Here is a 19,051-nt window from a genome sequence, read left to right as displayed (position 1 = left end):
ACTCAACTTTTATGGCCTAAAATGGTGACATATTACTAGTACTTGTTCATACTTTCCCACAATACCTCAGAGATAAACACTGCTGGGTGTACATGCAGGAACACGTACACACGCTAAAGTGAAAGCACTTGAGAATGACTGGACCTGAAACGTAATCGCAGCGTGTGAACACCGAGACATGTTTTCCCAAGAAAATTACCTCATCCATCAGGGCGACTTTCTCATCTCTTAGTCCTTGCTCCTCAGTGGCTCTTGGTTCCCACTCATTAGTGCCAACATCTATTAGATCATATTAACCTGCTTGACCTTTGCCACCCTCTCCCACCCCCTCCCACCACCACCACCAGATCCTCCTTTAATTCTCTCTTTATGATAAGGCCGTGACTAGCCAGCGAGAATGGTCAACATTATTGTGATTTACAGATCTTTGTACTGCTATGTAATCATCCGAGGAGTATTACACTATGTTTGCTCACATAAAAGAAAATTGAGAGATGAAATAACAGTCTCTGCTAATTAAAATAGCCCCCAGAGAGAGAGAGAGAGAGATAGAGAGAGAGAGAGAGAGAGGGAGGAGGAGTGAAGTGGAGAGAGAGTGAAAAGAAAGAAAACCCTGAAAGTAAATTAAAAGTAACAGAGGTGAGAGGAGGTGGGAGAGAGAGAGTGACTGAGATTCAGGAGGGAGAAACATGAAAGACTAAAAGTGGGGTATTAAATCATTAATATATCTGTCCAGGTCCTCTGAAGACCTTTGTGAGCTCAGCTATTCATCACTCACTCTGAACACTGACGGATTTTACATCTCATTAACCGTACCGATGCTGTTTCAATAATACTGCACTGCACTGACAGTCATCTTCATAAATGGAGGAGGATGAAAACAAACATCTTTTACTGTTTGGAGCAGTTTTTGTTCAGTTTTAATGTCTCACTTTTTCTTTAAAAAAAAAAAGATACAGTCATTTTTTTGCACTAAAAACAAAGGAATTTGTGTAGCATATACTGTTGTATACATCTATACAGATCTCAGTCTATTAACTGTAAATGCACTGCCACTAGAGGGCAATAAGCACCAGCGTTAACATGCATGTTTGCAGTCAGTCTGGTGTGAGAAAAAAATGTTTTATGTCTTATGTCAACCATCATTAAAACCTACTATCCTGAAATAGTACTCAACATTTTCTCATAGAATCAATGTATATCTGATTTCTGTATTATTCGTTTTTATATTTAATCAAATCATTTTGAAGACCAGCTGCACTGTGACGATTATTATGCAGAGAATAAGTCTATAAATATATGCACATAAAATACAGTGGAAGTTGATTTTCAGGAAGTCTCGAAGAAAGTGTCAAAGATCTACTATCAGCAGGGGGTAAGCTACAGAAAATGGAGTAATGAATGGGATGCACAAAAAAAAAATAGAATATATACTGTATAATTGTGCTGTTGATAGGAGACACAAAATATAAACATAAATCTGCTGCATTCACCAATGGTTTGCTGCTACATTGTCAACTTGATCCTTGCCAGTCATTTAGATAATGATTACACAGTGTGAGACAGCCTTCCACCTAAAAGTAATAAAAAAAAACTGATGAGAAGCAGTTTCTTTAGACACTAATGAAATTTGTGAGGTCTGTTTTTGTCAAAAGTCAAAGCGAAGCGTGAGAGTTGTTGTGCAGCCCAGAAGAAGCTGTGTCACTGTGGTCAGCTGAGGAGAAGCGACCACAATGACTGGGCCTGAAATATGAGCGCCAGACATGTGACCAGAAGGTAAACATTGCACACATTGCGTCAAGTCTCTTTGCCGAGTTGCCTGGTTTTGGTGCAAAATGCTGTGGTGTGTTGCACTCTGCATAGCGAGGGCAGAACCAACACTGCGTGCAATGTGTGCTGAATTTTCCTCTTAACACCTGAGATATTGTATCAAACTGTATAAAAATTAGTTTCAAAACAATGAAAGTACATATATATACTATATATATGTATTTAAGGATGAAATTATAGTCATCCTGAGGTAATCAAGCATTGAAGCATATTTGAAATACACAGACGATTGTTCCTACTGATTTATGCTTAAAGCTGTGATTGTTTCAGTGCTAAAATCTTCACATTCTCAATGTGCACCTTGGCTGTGTTGATTTGTAAGCAGGTACCTTTTACCAGAAAACACACTGTAATAAGCAATTTGCAATGCTGGAAACATTCGCTTACAGAAGGTCATCAAAGACTTGTGATTGGTTGATTGGTTTTGGACACCTGGAATGCATTTCTGACCTCTCAGTATAAGTCTAAGAGTTTAAATCAGTAAGGTAGTAGCCCATGAGTTTATTAAAACTTGTGTGGCCTTGTCATTATAAAGGAACTGTCATATTATGATAACAAGGATTGTGATTCCTTTCTTTACTCCACAGTCCATGTATGGACATGCAAGGTGGGAACCCTGGACGACCTCAGGCTCCACCATCTTATGAGTCAAAAACTTTGAGTGTGTGAGCTGGATGTGTATCTAAAGCGAAGGCTGACCATCTCCTGTGACTGTGTTCCTGCTGGAGCTGGATGACACCTCCTGAGACGTCGTGTACTTATCAGAACAGGCTGAGAGTGAGGTCGGGGGCCGGACTGGCAACCCTCGCTGTGAGAGGACAGCGTCTATGTGGGGAAAGAATGAGGCCAGGGGGCAGTCAGGGGAGGTGTACTTGGCTAACACCTGGAGCTGCTCTGGCTGCAGGTTGGCTTCGTTGCAGACCCTTTGGCATAAGGCAGTGACACTGTGACACGTTTTCAGCTTCAGCTGGCTCAGCTGGCTCTTCTCCACGATTAGTTTCTCCCTCTCTGTCTTCTGTGACATACACAATGCAGTGCACACAATCTTATGAGCATGTCTGTAAACAAGAAGTGGCTTAATAAGAATTTACTGATTGAAAATAAAAGCATGGTTTTTACCAGTTTATTGATTTCACACTGCAGGTTGTATATGCAGTCTAGCTTCCTCTTGCGGCAGCGCTGCGCGGCGAGGCGGTTTTTGCTGCGACGCCTCATGTCATGAACAAACTCCAGCTGTTCACGTGTGAACTCCTGTTGCTTCAGCAGCTGCTGGAAGTCGTTCCTGCTCAGATCCACAATCCAGTCTACAGAGAAAGGCAACTGCACCTGCACAAAGAGGGGAAATGGTTAAAAGGTACGCAAACAGATTCTGTGACAGTGAGAGCATCTACATCAGTGAGGGAGACAGAGCCAAAATCAGTGCTAGTCATGTCATGCCACGGATGCTAGTGTGACTGCATATGTTACAAACTGGTCTAGACAAATGAAAGTGCATGTTTTGTTGAATCACATCACATCAGACGACCTGAAAGTACAGGGCCCCACACATACACCTGCTATAGAGCTGCAGACGTATGGAGAAAGGGTTGATTTGTCATAACAACATAAGAAACACACAAAGCATCAAATCATCATTGTCAGCCATGTGGTCCACATGCACTTAAAAATTATAATTAACATTAAAATTCAAATAAGTTATTATATATTTATATATAATATTTAATGATGAAACGTGTGTCGAGCTTCGCTGCATATGGACAAAATGGATATGGAGCGCAGATAGTTATATATTTATCAAACTGTTAATAATTAACTGTAAATACGAGTTAACTTTTAAAAAGCAGAGGTCGGGTGCTGGGTTATTGCTGCTGCTAATGTGTTACAGGAAATGTACACTCACCCGTTTATTGGAGCTGTATAAATCATACAGTGTCTTTATCTAGTGTAAATAAAAGCTTTTTTTTGTGTGTGTTTGTCTGAAATGACCTTAACTTTTTCTGCACTGCGTCAGGAACATCCACACAGTCAGTAACATGGACAGTGACGTGAGAGATTCCTCAAACCTGTTGTTTGTGTGGTCGCTGCTAACTCAACAGGCTGAGGTGTCGAATTCAGCTGAGTTGGACTCTGGACCAATTAGCAAGACACACGCTCATGAACACGGCACCCACGCATGCACACACACACACACACACACACACACACACACACACACACACACACACACACACACACACGCACACACACCAGCTATACTTGGTGAATAATTAACCGGCACTTTAGCGATTCTACTTTCTGTTAGATGAATGCAAACACTCATTTGCATCTGATATAATGTACCGAAAACTCTTATCTAGAGCAAACATAGCGAAGTAACCTACAAGTGAGGTGAGTTTGCTGATGCTTGTTGACACAGTGAGGCGGCAGGAAGACACATATAAAAGAGAACAGAGGAGGCTTCATTCATGGTTTGACTGCTCACCTGTCTGGCCCTCTCTCTTGTGGAGGACTCGCTGTCTCCTTCTGTTTCTGTCTCTGAGTCTCCATCTTCCCCCGAGTTTAGGGATGACACGCCTGAGTGAGACGCCCCCTCGCACTCAGACAGCCCCGCTCCCTTCCATAAACATTTGCTTTGGTCCAAATCCTGGAAAAAAGGGCAGCTGGCAGCGCTGCTGGAGCTGAGGTTGACTTGAAGCTTCAGCCACTCTAAAGACGCGGCCTGCATCAGTCCACTCCCTGTATCGGAGGAACTTCCTGCATCAGGGTCCTGGAAGTTCAGCCGAGACGAAGCCATGTCAGGTTTGGCCAGGTGTTCAGCCACCTCCCTTTCCATGGTGCCCCCCTCTCTAGCATTATTCACCGGCAGGTTCGCTCTTTCCATGCTGCCTCCTCTTTCTTCCCAGGCATTATCTGCCCTCCTCCCCTCAGCTTCTACCTGTTCCTCTGCCTTGTGATGAACAGACACTGTCTCTATTACACAAGAGTCCCGTGGTTTCTTGTCCTCTTTAATGTCCATGACAAACCTCTCCTGCCCCAGTGACCTAGTGATTGCAGGGCCCTCAGCTAGGGCCCTCAGAGGGCAATGGTGCAATATTAACCTTGGTGACCTCTCACCCGGCACTGCGCTTTGCCCTATGGAGATTGCTTTGACACAGGAAGAGCTGACTCCATCGGTGTGCTCCATCTCCTCCTCCATCTTCATAACATCACTCTTTCTTTCCTTCTCATCCCATTTTCCCTCTCTTTCATTTGTGTCTTTCTTAATCATATGAGCCTCCCCCCTGCTTACGCCATCTTCTGTCTTCTTGTCCTGTATATCAGTTTTCCACAGCTCATCAGCTCCGCCTCTGCTCTGTCTGGTGGGATGTGTTTGTCCAGTTTCATTCTTACTGCAGGGTGAGCTGGGTAGGTGGCAGTCATCCCTGATAACGGTTACTACATTGTTCTGACTTTTCTCTGTGGCACAAGTTTCCTTCCCACAAGCCAGCTGGAACTTGCGGTACTTTGGGCACTGCATAAAATTATCATTTGCCCCTTCAGCTGCAGGTGTTAACGTGCCTGTACTATTCTGACTTCCCATTTTGCTGTTCACTGATTTCTTGCAGAGTGAAGCCACTTCCTGCCGAGATGGTGAGTCAGCAACTGGTTTTACTTCTTTCTCATCCAACGGCATATCGTCAGAGTCTATGCCACAGTCCTCCTTCGATAACTGCCTCTTGCATTTCTTCTTACAACAGGTGTTTCTAGGAAAAGGGACAGCGCCATTGCTGCTGGAGAAGAACTTAGGGAGGAGAAAATCAAAGCATGCCTCGTCTAGGTCTCTGAAACCAAGAAAGGAAGCTGAGTTACGTATTTCTAAGACATCGTCTTTCCCAAAGAGGAGTTTGGATGTGTAGGCAAACTTCAGCAAGGGTTCAAAGCCAGCAACAGTCACCTGTGAGAGAGGACAAATTACAGAAATGAGCACTTTTTATATTCAATTGACTTGATTCACTCTTAAGGATCACAGCAGGTGTTTTTATAAGATTTTCAGTCATATAATCCAGCATACAACACTGTAGACCCAGTTGAGAAACTAGAACTACTCTGATTACAAATGTTTAAGGAAATAAAACCCATGGTTGTTGCTCAGCAACAATACATGTGACGGAAATATCTAGTTCCTGTGGCTTTTCTCACATTTAGAATTCTTATGAATGCATTTTCAGGATAATCTTCTTCTATGAGTTATGCTAACTAACCACAGTACCTCTTGAATATCAGGGAAAAAAATAATTAAAACAGTCTCATTAGTACGGTTAACCAACAGGAACATTCAAAATGCTGATATGGTTTCTTTTGAAGCCCATTATATATATTATATACCTTATATAATCTACTGGGAGCAGAATTGAAACCACTAAGGACCAGAAAGATTTTAATGTTGATAAACCTTAAGTAAGTGGTACATTACAATCTGGGTTATCCACTATCCTTCAGAGGGAAACTTCAGGCACTAATCATGTGTTTTCTAGGTGACAATTAAATGAAATTAATCTAATACAGTCACCTCGTGTACCCTTGATTATAGACCTCATAGTGACTTCACTTTGACACAGATTTATTGTTGACAGGTGGCACTACTTGTGTTGTATCTACTGTGGCATCATGAGGTGACATCTCACCTCTTGTGGCAGAGTGATGACCGCTCCGTGCTGCGTGAGGGGGGAGATCCTGTGCGTGAAGTACTCACTACAGGAAGCGAGTACAGAGCGGTGGGCTCTGAAACTCTGCCCCTCCACCACCACTGTAACATCACACAACATGTCCCGGCGACGCTGGTCGTCCAGGCAGCACAGCACATGGGAGGAATGCACTGACGACTCAAATGTAAACACAGACGACCGGGGAGCAGACATGGCCATCAGGGACATCTATATGTACACACAAACACACACACACACATATACACACACACACAATCGTATAGTTAACCACTTCCCCTGTATCAGGATATATACTTAAAAAGTTATACATAAAAATGACAACAAAAACATGCCTACCTTACACAGCTGACTTTATATATCCAAGTTTCTTAGAGTGGTACAGAAAGTCCCAGCTGTTGAGCACACATGGTTATTTCTAAATGGAATGCCGTCCAACCAGGCTGCGCTTCCCAGAAAGCCTTATCTCAACTCGGTTACAAACTAAAAACTGAGCTTGACTCAGTCATATGGCCTGTGTGTGAGTATGTGAGAGGGAGGGAGACATTGAGGGAGAGTGTGTGTATGTGTGTATGTGTGTTTGTGTGTGTGTCTATGTGTATTGCAACAGCGCTGGGTGTAACAGAGCAAGCGCTGACTCATGCACTCCTGCTGATAAAGGATGAGCAAGCAGTTTTCCCGACCATACCAATCCCACCCTTGGATCAGTCTGGTAAACTAACAAGCTCTTCCCAGAAAAATCCCTTTACAGATTTACCCCCAGACACCATTCAGAGATTATGGTGAAGGTCGGGAATATTAAGGCAGTGTTTAAACAGGTTCTTGTCTATTGTCAATGTCTTTAGATTTTAGATTAGCGTGGAATTACTCAACTGACTACAGAAACAGGGTGTTTTGAGAACAAGTGGCGTAAATACAAGAGTGTTAAAAACAAATGAAACTGACCTGTTGCGAAGAGAGGGAGGCTATTGTGTAAATCTAAAGCTTAATGTTTCTCAATAGGATCCCTGTCGTTTCATATCTTGTTGTATTTCCAGGTAGCAGCAAATCTGTCTGTGAGCTCAGGTCAAGTTCCTTGTTGTGTGTGTGTGTGTGTGTGTGTGTGTGTGGGGTGTCTGAGAGTGAGAGAGAGAGAGTGAGAGAGAGAGAGAGAGAGAGAGAGAGAGAGAGAGCATGCCCTGCCAGCAGAGGCACAATAGGTTAACAGCTGTAAACCCAAAAGCAACTAATCTAATTGAATATTTGCGCCCTATAGGTTTGAGTTTTTTCTTGTTTTTAAGGTGTCAGGTCACAAATATCTGACAACAGAGGCACATTAATACTGACAGAAAGTGAGTTTTTGTATAAAGAATAAAGAAAAGCTACCGGGCAACAGTAAAATACAACAGAGTGGAATAATCATCCTTACAAAGCCCTGTTGCCTGTGTCACATGTTTTCAAGGAGGAAGAGGGAAGCCAGACTCAAGCTGGCCAATCAGGTGACTGTTTCATAATTCCAGAATGAGCTAATCTCCTCATGAAAAAAAAAAAGAAAAAAAAACAAACAAAAAAAACAAAACAATCTAGTTCCTTTTTCCATGTAAGCGACTCAATATGGTCAAAACGCACACGGCACACACGACACAGCACCGGCCTGGAGAAATGAAACTACAGTAAGGAACTGATGCTGGTGTTAAAATAAAATGCATTTTATTATTAGACGAAGATGATAAGTGACAAGTTTATCCTGTTGTATGCTTCCCCTTCTACAGTTGAGTGAGACACGCTACATCAAAAAAAAAAAAAATGTACAACTCTTACTACAGTGTTGTGCCGCAGCACACACTTATTGAGAAATGGGTGATCACCCTTGTTCATTTGCTGTTCCGCACAAATGGCTATGATTCCCCATTCCCTACCACTGCGCCCAACACTCATCTCATTTCTGTTTTACCATAAGAGGAACATGACAGGTATTGGGGAGGAGAGAGGGGGAGAGAGAGAGAAGGAGAGAGAGAGAGAGAGAGGGGAAACACTCTTCAAAATACGAGATTTGGACCACATCATACCACCTTTGGCTCCCTCCACAGACCTCAGAGTCTCCACAGGACCTGAGACGGATATCAGAATATCTGGTCACATTCACAGCAGCTGACACTGTATGAACATTTACTGTGTGGTTATTGCTATAGTGACCAGCAAAGGTTCTGCAACATCACATCATCACAAAATGGGACGCAGAAAAATGCCCTTGTGTCAAGGCCTGGTAGAATCACTATCACAACTTCACACTGATGAACAAACAAAATGACTCAGACGTGAACAAACACGGCTTCTTTTCTGTGTAATTAGCTGATTCACAGGATGTAGTTGTGCAGACTGAGCACTAAAGCTGAGCCTTCATTCCTGCTTGGTATTTTCTTTTCCTGGCCTGGTGTCAGCTGGATGTCTGGAGGTCTCAGGTTCTGCGGAGGTCAGAGGTCACGAGGAGTCCTGCCTCGTTCGATTGGTCAGGCAGAGCCTCTCGAGCTGCTGAGCGCGCTCGTTGTGGACAGTCACCAAGTTGCGGTTCTCCTCTGTCAGACGCCGAAACTCCTCCTCCAGGCGGGCAATCTCCATGGCAACCTTCTCATCCTCTACCAGCTCTGCCAGCAACTTACGCCTACATGGACAAGTGAGATTTTCGAAATCTTAGGAGCAGGTGCAGAAGAAAAGAAAACTCAACAAAATAGCATTTCTCAAGAATCTACAATTACTTGACTGTCAATATATTTGTTCATTTTCTGTCTCTTCCCACTTTCTCTTTTTCAGTTGCTGTGAAAAGCTGGAGACTGTCCCAGAATGCACTTGGCTGGAGGCAGGGAAACTCCCAAAATGCAGACGATCACATACATTCATACATATGAGGAAATTAAGAGTCTGCAGCTGTCTTGTTTCTAGACTGTGGGAGGAAACCAAGGGGACCTAAATTACCATGGAAACAATACGAACTTACAGGAAGGGCCTGAGCTGAGAAGAAAAACGAATCCTGAGTTGGGCAATAAAGCTAATGAAACACAGTTTAACATTCATGATGCTCATGATGATCTGTTGATTTTTAGTACACATTTAAATTATAAGCATGTTGTACAGCTACCTTATGAGCAGCAGAATTTCTCCAAAGATCAAAGGTCTCTGTGTGTAGTCGTTTTCAAGCACATTACCATTATACGCTATAAGGCAGGTTTAATGGCCTCCATGAGAAGAAAAAGGTTGTTTTATTGCTTATTATGATGAATTTAAGGGCCATACTTTCTAGTAAAATATTCTTTATGTCTGTTGAGCTCTTCTGTATGGAGGATTATAAAACTTGAGTTGTGTTTCAGGAAGGGAAAGCATTTTTTCTGGTAGATTTTATAATGTTGTAGGAAGTTTTGTTTATTTCTGTCAAACATTATTTCTGCTGCTTAAGTTCCCATACATGGGCTGGACATGACTGACGACTAACAATTCTTTCTTTCCAAACTCATCCTTCTATCTCTCCCAATAAAACCAGTTGAACTGAATGACTCTGGCACTGGTTTAGGCAGAGTGACCTGACTTTATCTGGCAAACAGAGACCAGCCTTTGGACTTTGAGGGGCTGTATAAGCATGAGTGTGCGCACATGTGTGTGTACAACATGTGTAATGGCCTCACACCTGAGAGTGTCTGAATCTCTGTGTGTGCGCGTGTGTGTTTGCGTGTATATACACACAAGCATATTAATACATTTATCAAACCAATTTGTGTTTTAATAGGAGTTACAATGCACTTTTAGTGAAAAATCACAATTAATATGGTGCCTAACACGATATATTTATATAGAGAGTCCATGTTTAAACAGTGTATAGAGTCCAAGCTGGACAGTCATGACAACACAATTCATTAGATGTATAATGGAACTGCAGACAATAGACTACTGAGTTTAAATCTTCTTCTCTTCAGACCCCCAAGTAAGAAAACGAAGACATAACTAGGGCATATGTACGTATCTTTTCAGTCTTTTATCTCCATATAATCCAAGACCAGGAATTCCCTCTGAATTGGTGAGCGTAACCGTAGTTCCATTTTTGGATACAAAACACAAAGACGGGGGCGGGTATACAACATAATTGTTTTCAACTGTAATTAAGTGCAGATTTTTAGCCACAAGTTTCCAACTGCAGGCAAAAATGTTTCTGTGTGTGTCATCATGGGGAAAAGTGGTCCTGGAGAGACATACTGCAGCGGGAACTACCAGAGAAGTGGTTCTGAGTACTTTGCCAGGTTTATCTGTCTGTCTGTCTGTCTGTCTGTCTGTCTGTCTGTCTGCCTGCCTGCCTGTCTGTCTGTCTGTCTGTCTGTCTGTCTGTCTGTCTGTCTTTCTGTCTGTCTGTCTGTTGCTCTGTCTGTCTGTCTGGTTGGCTAGCGTCACAACCGTGCAAGATACTGTCACAAAACTTTATAGGTGTGTAGTTGAGATGAAAATGAAAGAAAAGTTTGAAGATGTAAGAACTCATGTAATAATGTAGAAAAGAATACTGAGCACTGAACAGTCGGGGCGTCAACATGTTGACGGGCGTCACAGCTGATCTGATCCCATCAAAAGATAGTCTCAAGCTTTTACCTTTTTTAGAAGCAAGTTGAAACATGCATGTGTAAAGTCGATTTTGTTTGTGTGTGTGTGTGTGTGTGTGTGTGTGTGTTTGCATGTGTGTGCGTGTTTACTTGACAATGGCAGCCTGTAAAAGAGGAAGAGATCTTTTTCAGTCCAAAAAAAAATCTCTCCAGACAGCAGAGAATCTCATCTAAATTGTGCACAACACTTTTATTTCATTGGAAAAGGTTTACACTGTCACATTAGTGTAAGTTGTTGTTAGTTGCCTTTTCCGTTTACCACCATTTTTAAAGATCTGTCAAAACTATACGTTTTTTAAAAAATGTTAAAAAGTCAAAACTTCTAATCTGGACATGAATGAAAAAAAGAAAAGTCATGTTTTAACAACGGTGCTATTTCTTGTGTCGGCCCTTTGTAGCATAATGGCACCAGTAATATTATGTATATAAATTTTGTTTTTGTGACATCGGTGGAATAAGATTCAGTTCAGCAGCATCACAAGACTGATTTTGTAAAAACTGGAAAGGAATTAAAAAGACCAAAAGCAGAGTGAGTGAATTTTGGAAAATCCCTGAACAGTGTGTTCCAATGTTGTTCCTGTTGTCATTCTTGCATCACATCACTACATATGTCTGAACCTGTATGTAATCTTCCCACTACATTACAGGAAGTAACGACACTTTCAGTGTGTCACTTGAGTTGTTGTAAATGGTGGGTGACCAGTAACAGGAAACATGGAACCATTTACCCTTCCATGGAAATGTGCTCGACGTTGTGATTAATCAGTGGTGCGATGATGATGTTGTGTTTTGAATATCGGGGTAAAAGCACAGTTTGTTGGATTTTTACGCGTGTTTAGTTGTGTCTCAATTTGTGTCTGACTTTGTGTGTGTGCGTGTGTGTGCGTGTGTGTATGTGTGTGTGTGAGCGGATCTTGGAACGTGCGTCAGCATGAAAAGAGAGAACCAATAGTTTCTACAGGTCTGACTCATCACACTCTTATCTAAACTCAAGGCTACACTCAGCCCATCAGAGTCTGCCTGCTGTTCTCTATTTAGCCCAGTGGTGTAGGTTGTATGAGTGTGTGTGTGTGTGTGTGTGTGTGTGTGTGTGTCTTTTTGTTTGTGTAGGTGTGGTGGTGGGGTAACAGCAAAAGGCCTTGAAAATCCCTCTGCTAAGACTCCCCACAGCTGCTGAGGACACAGGGGACAGTGTGCGCTGTGTGTGTGTGTTTGTGTGTGTGTGTGTGTGTGTGTGTGTGTGTGTGTGTGTGTGTGTGTGTGTGTGTGTGTGTGTGTGTGCGCGTTATAACGTGCAAGCATACACGGTACATACACCTGACAGTTGCTGCAGTTATAGTCATCGCTATTTTCCCCAAATATGATCCAGAATCAGCAGCATCACCTTCACAACCACGCTCATCCCTGTAGACGCTTGATGTTGTCTCTAATTGAAAAGTCATTACGATAACAAATACATGTGAAATGAAAGTCACACATTACCAGCTGTTCCAATATCATGTTGAGGGAACCGCTCTTGTCGGTCATGTGCTCTATGCTGTAAACAGGCTATTAACATGTGCCATCTGGTGGACATTTGATTCAAAATGCCTCGCAGTCCTGTAAGTGTTTGCATTTTTAGCAAAGCTTTAAGCCCTAACCCTTCAAACACCCACCTCTATTCCAATAAATTATTATGATTAATTCTCATTTGGTTTGACTCAATTTTATTTAATAGTGTACCAATGGACATTAAAGCATCTGAAAAATCTAATTATTGAATAACTGAATTATGATTCCTTGCATGCCATCTCTGGCCGACACTATAGACCTGCCAGTAGCTACCAGAACATGAGCCTGTGTGTGTGTTTTCTGCTGGTCCTCGATTTGACACAAAACCCTCTGATCAGGAGTCTGACGCTTCAACATCACACTACAAAGTCTTTCATTTGTACTCCAACCAAAAAGGGTGAGTACAAACGATATAGATGTAATTCATTTTGAGGCTTACTTGCGGTCCTCAAGCGCGGTGATCTCATGTTTGACCTGGTGGAACTCTCTCGCCATCCTGCAGTGTTCCTTGTAAACCTGAACGCTCTCCCTCAGAGACACACAGGGGGGCACTGGCTGCGAGAGGTCGGAGAGATGAAGCACTGGTTTAGGATCCTTTCAAGCTATTGTGCAATGCAAATACAAAAACACAATCAACACTATGTACAAACCCGGACTTGATATTTTTGGAACAGCGCTCTTAAAAACAATGCAACTAATGATTATTATCAACCTCGTGATGAGGTATTTGAGTATTTCCTACATTAAATGATCAACCGTTTAGTCGTGAAAGGTCCGAGGTGACATCTTCAAAGATGGATTTTGTCTGAGAAACAGTCCACAAATGAGAAAAGCAGCAAATCTGAATCCAAAGTTTTTGCTTAACAACAAGATTCAAACAATGAATTGATTATCAAAATAGCTGGTGATTCATTCTCTGCTGATTGAGCCATCAGCTAATTGTTGCAGAATAATTTCCCTCTTCCAAGGTAATGTTTCTAATTATAACTTAAGCTAAAAGGCTGCTAAAGGGCTGACCGTGTAACCTTTCCCACAATGCCCCGCAGGCGCCTCTGTCCCATACTTTGATCCACGGCAGGGCATCTCTACCTCTACCATGAGAGGCACACACAGGTCTGAACCTAGCTGCAGATATGACTGATAAAACACGAGACTGCTGTGTTCGAGGATATGAAGTAAGACTTAATATCCACACCACTTGATGATGATGATCTCTACAATTGCTTTATTCCTCCTTGACAGCAGGAGTCCGAGTGGCACGCTCACCATCTTGTGTTAACCCTCTTTTTATACAGTGTAATAGTACAGTGTATGGCAGCTATCATTCACTGGCTTACTACTGTTCTCATTTGATACTCTTAAGCAACATGCACTTTACATGACCCTGGCACTGGCACTGGTTGAAGGATAATTCAATGACAACACTAATAGCAGCGTGAGCGCACACAGTGAAAACACTGATTCACAGGCCGGATAAATTAAACCTGAGCTTCTCCTTATTAAGAGGTTCAGCCCTGAACAGAACAGGGGCTTAAAGCAAAATCCACTCTCAGATTTTACATCATCAGCCTTTTGTTTGTCAGGTTTACTCCACTGTTTGTTTTAGGTTAATTGAGGTTAATCTTTGATCTACTCATTTATAGTTTTATTTTTTCTCTCCACCTCTTTTTTCAGTCAGTGGTTCCCAGAGAGAGAGAGAGAGAGAGAGAGAGAAAGAGAGAGAGAGAGAGAAAGAGAGAGAGAGAGATTTCTCTGGGGGAAGTGGGTTTGAATTCAGAGGTGAGCTTGCTCGCTTGTTTGTACAATGGGCTTCATGAAGAGAGCAATAATGATAACACTAGTGAGCAAAAATATTCAAAATCAAAAGTATGCTTAAAAGGGTGAATTAATTTGGCCTTTTTGACTACGCATCAGCATAAGAAAAAAAAAAGACACCATCAAGTCACAAAAACAGAGTCAGACATGAAATGCAAAACGATAATAGCTTCTCTTTTTTTTTGATTGCCTTCTCTTCTGTATTCTGCCTGTCCTCTGTTGTGCTGCTCTGCCAGAGTCGTGTATTCGATGTGATGGGGGCGATGTGACGTGACGCAACAGTCTGTTCTGTTTACCTGTAATCGCTGTTCAAGATCCGGGAAAGTCTGAGCGAGGTCCTCCACATCTTTGACATCTATTGAAACAGAACACATTGTTCACATTCTACAACTGATTATTGTTAAAAATAATAATATTTAGAGAGCCATTTATTAAATCTTGAGCTAAAAACAATGAATAATCAGTGCAATGATATTGTAATACATGTTGTTATACATATTGTGACGTATTAAAACACAATAAACAATACATAAAGTATTATCATAAAAAGACTTATCATATAGAATGCTACTGTTCAGAGTGGTACCAAAGCTTATTATATTTTGCATTAACATGTGAGGGTCATGTTAATGTTGTTGCTCTGAGTTTCTGTACTTCCCACCACTGGCTTTTAGATTGTTTTCCCTTTCCTCCAGACAGTTTTCATTTCCATTAATTTAAGCACTCAATGATAACCGGCCTGCAGACACTCGACACTTGTGTGAGATATAAATATTTTGTCAAATTTAAGTTAGAATCACGAGGCGACTGCATGCAGCGATTGCGTTGAAAACATTGGGTCATTGGAATTTATCCTTGTAAGTGCCACTGTTGGAGGACAATGTGAAGTCTGTGTTTTCTCTAATGAATACGGTTTCTCTTCAGCCCTGTGATTGACGACGCACAAGCTTCAGCTTCCCTGCAGGTTGATTTTTTCGGAGCGCGCTTAATGTCTGTTTGCCTGAAAAGTAGGATATCATTCCCATCCTGTTTGAAAAGTTATCTCAGCTTCATTTGGTCAATCAACACAGTGCATAATGTCTTCTCAGTTTAGATGTTTTCACATCCTTATGTCCTTCATGTACAGCCAAGTGACTTCCTCTGCAGGCAGTTCCTTTAATGCATTTCTCCGCCTAATAAAATGGCCCAAAATGAAACACTATAGGGGCCTCTTATATGACACAACAACGTAGCAACACAGTGCTACACTTATAAATGAGCCACGTCCTCTTGCTGAGCAGCAGTAATGAGCTGTCACACTGACAGACATGCAGGGTAAGAACACAGAGGGACGACTAGCAGGCAGACTAAACAGAGACAACAGACAGGCCAGATGTATGGACAGAGAGGGATTTAGACAGAGAGACAGCCAGACAGACAGACAGAAACAGACAGGTTGTCTGCACCAGCCTCTGACTCGCCAGTAATGTCCCCCTGGAGGTGGAACACATGTGGAGAATCCTGGGATGATGCAACCTTCTAAAAGCGGGAGTATTAGTGGATCAGCCTGCAGCCAAGGGGCCAATTATGATGTGGAATAAATACAGTTCTCATGCTTAGGATTGACACAACGTGGGGTTATAACTATGCATGGCATTAAGTCATGAAGGGCCTAGAGGATGAACCCCAGACGCTGCGCAGGTCTCAGCACCCCCACCCCCCACCCCGCTGAGAAGCACGAGTTCAAAGAGACAACAACATGATCGCCTGGGGAATATCCAAAGTTTGATTTTGGAGCTCAGGGTCGTAACATGTCTGGAGCTACAGCTAAAACTAAAATAAGGCATGCAAGCATGTTGCCAACTAAAGCGGATCCTGTGCAGTCGCTTAAGATTTAACTTGAGTGAACCAGACCACAACTAAACCAAACATCAGTGGAAAACGAGGTGAAACTAACTGGAATCCACATAAATGGATGGTTGAGGTTGTTAAGGAGAGAAGAAAAAGCTGGGAATAAAAGAACAGCAATGAGTAAGAAATGAAATAAGGAGTCCAGTGCGTCTCTGCTCAGTCTCAAATGTGATTGTGCTGTCTCTACTGCAGCTCTTCATCTCACTTCCTAAGAAAAAGACGGGGGGGCGGGGGGGTCAGGGATGGGTGGAGTAGGACTGCAAGTGTTAACTGCTTATAAATATAGGCCAGTGTTCTAAAAGCTGAACAGTGAATCAGGCAGCAGGACACTGTTAGTATTAGAGGAGAAACCTGACTCTGCCATTGCATAGCTGCAGCTGCCGTCCCAGTGCCTGGCCCCACTGCAGTAAAACATCCTGACAGACAGCACCTAGCTCCATAGGTAGGGTCCTATGAGTGTGTGTGTGTGTGTGTGTGTGTGTGTGTGTGTGTGTTTGTGTGTGTGTTTACCTGATGTGTCGTCGAGGCTGAAGGCGATTCTAACTTCAGATTTATCAGGAGACACTCGTCTGGTTGAGGTGATCATTTATCCCTTCACGAGGCCACAGGCACAAAACAGAGCTGTTAGCACAATCAAAGGGATCTCATGAAAGACGAGAGATGATGTAATAATGGCACGATTAGTGGGTCAAGTGAAAACGGGCAGCAGTTTTAATAATCTATTAATATTCCAAGAGATTTATAATTCAAATCAACAGTTTCCAGCATCTGAAATGTGATGATTTCCTGCCTTTCTCTCATTGTACATGCCTGTAAATGGACGTCTGGCTTTTAAACTTGGACAGAACGAGCAATTTGAAGAGGTTCAGAGAAATTGTGGAGGGCATTTTTTCACTATTTTATGAATTTTTAAAACCAATCAATTAATTGGTTGATCAAAATTAATCGGTAGTTACAGTTTCAGCCCTATTTCTATTTGGTGTCCAATCTGGCGCGGAAGATTTTTTTAATTCCAATTTCAGTCAGCAAGAGGAACTAAATCATGAACTCAGCAGGTGATCCACCAGAATGAAAGTCTGCAGACCCCTTTGATAACGCATGTGATTAAACCACAGCTAGGAAAGTATGAAGCCACACACACACACACACACACACACACACACACACAGCCAGTGGTCAGTTTCATCATGCATTTAGAGTTGCAGAGGGATTAAATAATTAGGGAGCTCTGACAGACTGGCTCTGAGGTCTGCATGCCCCCTTCCAGTGAAGGTACATGCTTTTTATATCAGAACATTTGCCTCCTTTAACCCTGGTAAACCCTCTGTATCACACAGCAAACATCGATGACCTTCCACACCATCACATAATACTACATAAGCCTATATCTTTTTTATGAATGTCTGTCTCAGTTCTTGGAAATGGTTTAAAGATCCATTTTGGATGCTGTACACACAGATCAAAACGTGTTGTAATAAAATACAGCACAGTATTAGTGAGTGGAATAGTATATTAGTAAACATATAGGAAGCATATAGTCCACAATATGATGGAGAGCAGAATGGACTATCTCCAGTTTGCACTGGGAAGCTGTAAAGGACCGATCTGGGCCAGCAGGCCATTGTTACCTGAGGCAGCTACGAACACGACCCAGGAAATTCAGTTTGATGAAGTTTAAAATCAGGTGGCAGTGTAGGCAACGTCCTCGGTCCCAAATTGTTGTTTGCTCCCCGTCGGACCACAGCTGAGGTCTCTTCAGGGAAAAAAAAAAAAAGCGCAGCTCGTCTCTCTGCGCAAATCCCAAAGCCAAAGATGGCACAAGTACCTCTCCTCAGGAGCTGACCTCCACTTCCCTTCTTCAGACTCCAACTATATTGTTCTGTATTCTGAAGTTTTCACAGTGAAGGCGTCCGCAACACTCAAGAGGAACTCCAGCAGCTCAACTTCGCGGGGGACATGGACACGTTATCCGGCCGGACCCTCGCAGCCACGCGGCGCAGAGCAACACAACAGGGCGCAGGCAGGGGAGGAATGCCGTCCGCTGTCCCCCCTGTGGCGGCTCGGGTCCAATTAAATGTCTCAGATGACATGACTTTAGCCCGCAAAAATGCCCATAGCTCCGGCACTGCTTTGAGTGACACGGTCATGCCGCTGGGATGGTCTTTGGCTGTGCAATAGCTGTGCAATGAGGCAGTTGCTCAGAATGAACATCTCATGTTAGAATAGCTCTTGGGGAAGAAAATAGAGAGAACCCCCCCTCCTTGTGTGTTTATCTTGTTAGAGGGAGGTTTTTCTTGGGGGGGGGGCACTGCGGGGTAAACACACCTAAACGCAGGTGATACGACTTTCTTTTACTTTAGAGGAGTTTCTTGCATTACAGCACATAGATACACTGTGATTCATGGTGTGGTTTTTAAAGAGTACTCCACAGAATTTGGGAGTCAGTTTGGTCACCACAGGGATCACAGGAGACCGGGGATGGTTGTTAACAGGGACTGTTGAATCATGTGATCAATTCATGCGTGACCACTTCCTTCCTGACCTTGCTTGTGAAATTGTATTGTTGTGTGAAGAGGTCTTTACAGCCAAAAGACTGGTTTTCATTGTTTTGTTTTGTTTGTTTGTTTGTTTGTTGTTTTTTTTGGG

The 19,051-nt window shown here is 42.6% G+C and overlaps 2 protein-coding genes across 3 annotated transcripts; both read right to left on the bottom strand.

Annotated features, from left to right (window-relative positions):
* Positions 1-904: 904 nt before the first annotated feature.
* On the bottom strand, positions 905-7,633 carry bach1b (BTB and CNC homology 1, basic leucine zipper transcription factor 1 b). Its single transcript, XM_023402583.2, has 6 exons — positions 7,479-7,633; positions 6,873-6,928; positions 6,495-6,743; positions 4,313-5,764; positions 2,950-3,156; positions 905-2,845 (listed from the first exon to the last, which is right to left on the bottom strand). The coding sequence occupies exons 3-6, from the start codon at positions 6,741-6,743 to the stop codon at positions 2,513-2,515; spliced, it is 2,241 nt and encodes a 746-aa protein (XP_023258351.1). The 5' UTR covers positions 6,873-6,928; positions 7,479-7,633; the 3' UTR covers positions 905-2,512.
* A 567-nt stretch (positions 7,634-8,200) lies between these two features.
* Positions 8,201-18,532, bottom strand: map3k7cl (map3k7 C-terminal like). 2 transcript variants are annotated; one of them, XM_023402572.2, is made up of 5 exons: positions 18,034-18,532; positions 16,916-17,026; positions 14,812-14,870; positions 13,140-13,255; positions 8,201-9,174 (listed from the first exon to the last, which is right to left on the bottom strand). In XM_023402572.2, the coding sequence occupies exons 2-5, from the start codon at positions 16,989-16,991 to the stop codon at positions 8,994-8,996; spliced, it is 432 nt and encodes a 143-aa protein (XP_023258340.1). In that variant the 5' UTR covers positions 16,992-17,026; positions 18,034-18,532; the 3' UTR covers positions 8,201-8,993. The 2 variants fall into 2 exon arrangements, with proteins under 2 accessions (XP_023258340.1, XP_023258338.1); XM_023402570.2 differs by having other exon boundaries at positions 16,916-16,997; positions 18,034-18,531.
* Positions 18,533-19,051: the final 519 nt, after the last annotated feature.

The sequence above is a fragment of the Seriola lalandi genome, unplaced genomic scaffold (genome assembly GCF_002814215.2).
Source record: "Seriola lalandi dorsalis isolate HSWRI2012SDOR001 ecotype SW California unplaced genomic scaffold, Sedor1 jcf7180002053944, whole genome shotgun sequence".
NCBI lineage: Eukaryota > Metazoa > Chordata > Actinopteri > Carangiformes > Carangidae > Seriola > Seriola lalandi.
The sequence above is the reverse complement of the archived record's forward strand: the minus strand, read 5'-3'. Positions and strand labels throughout refer to the sequence as shown.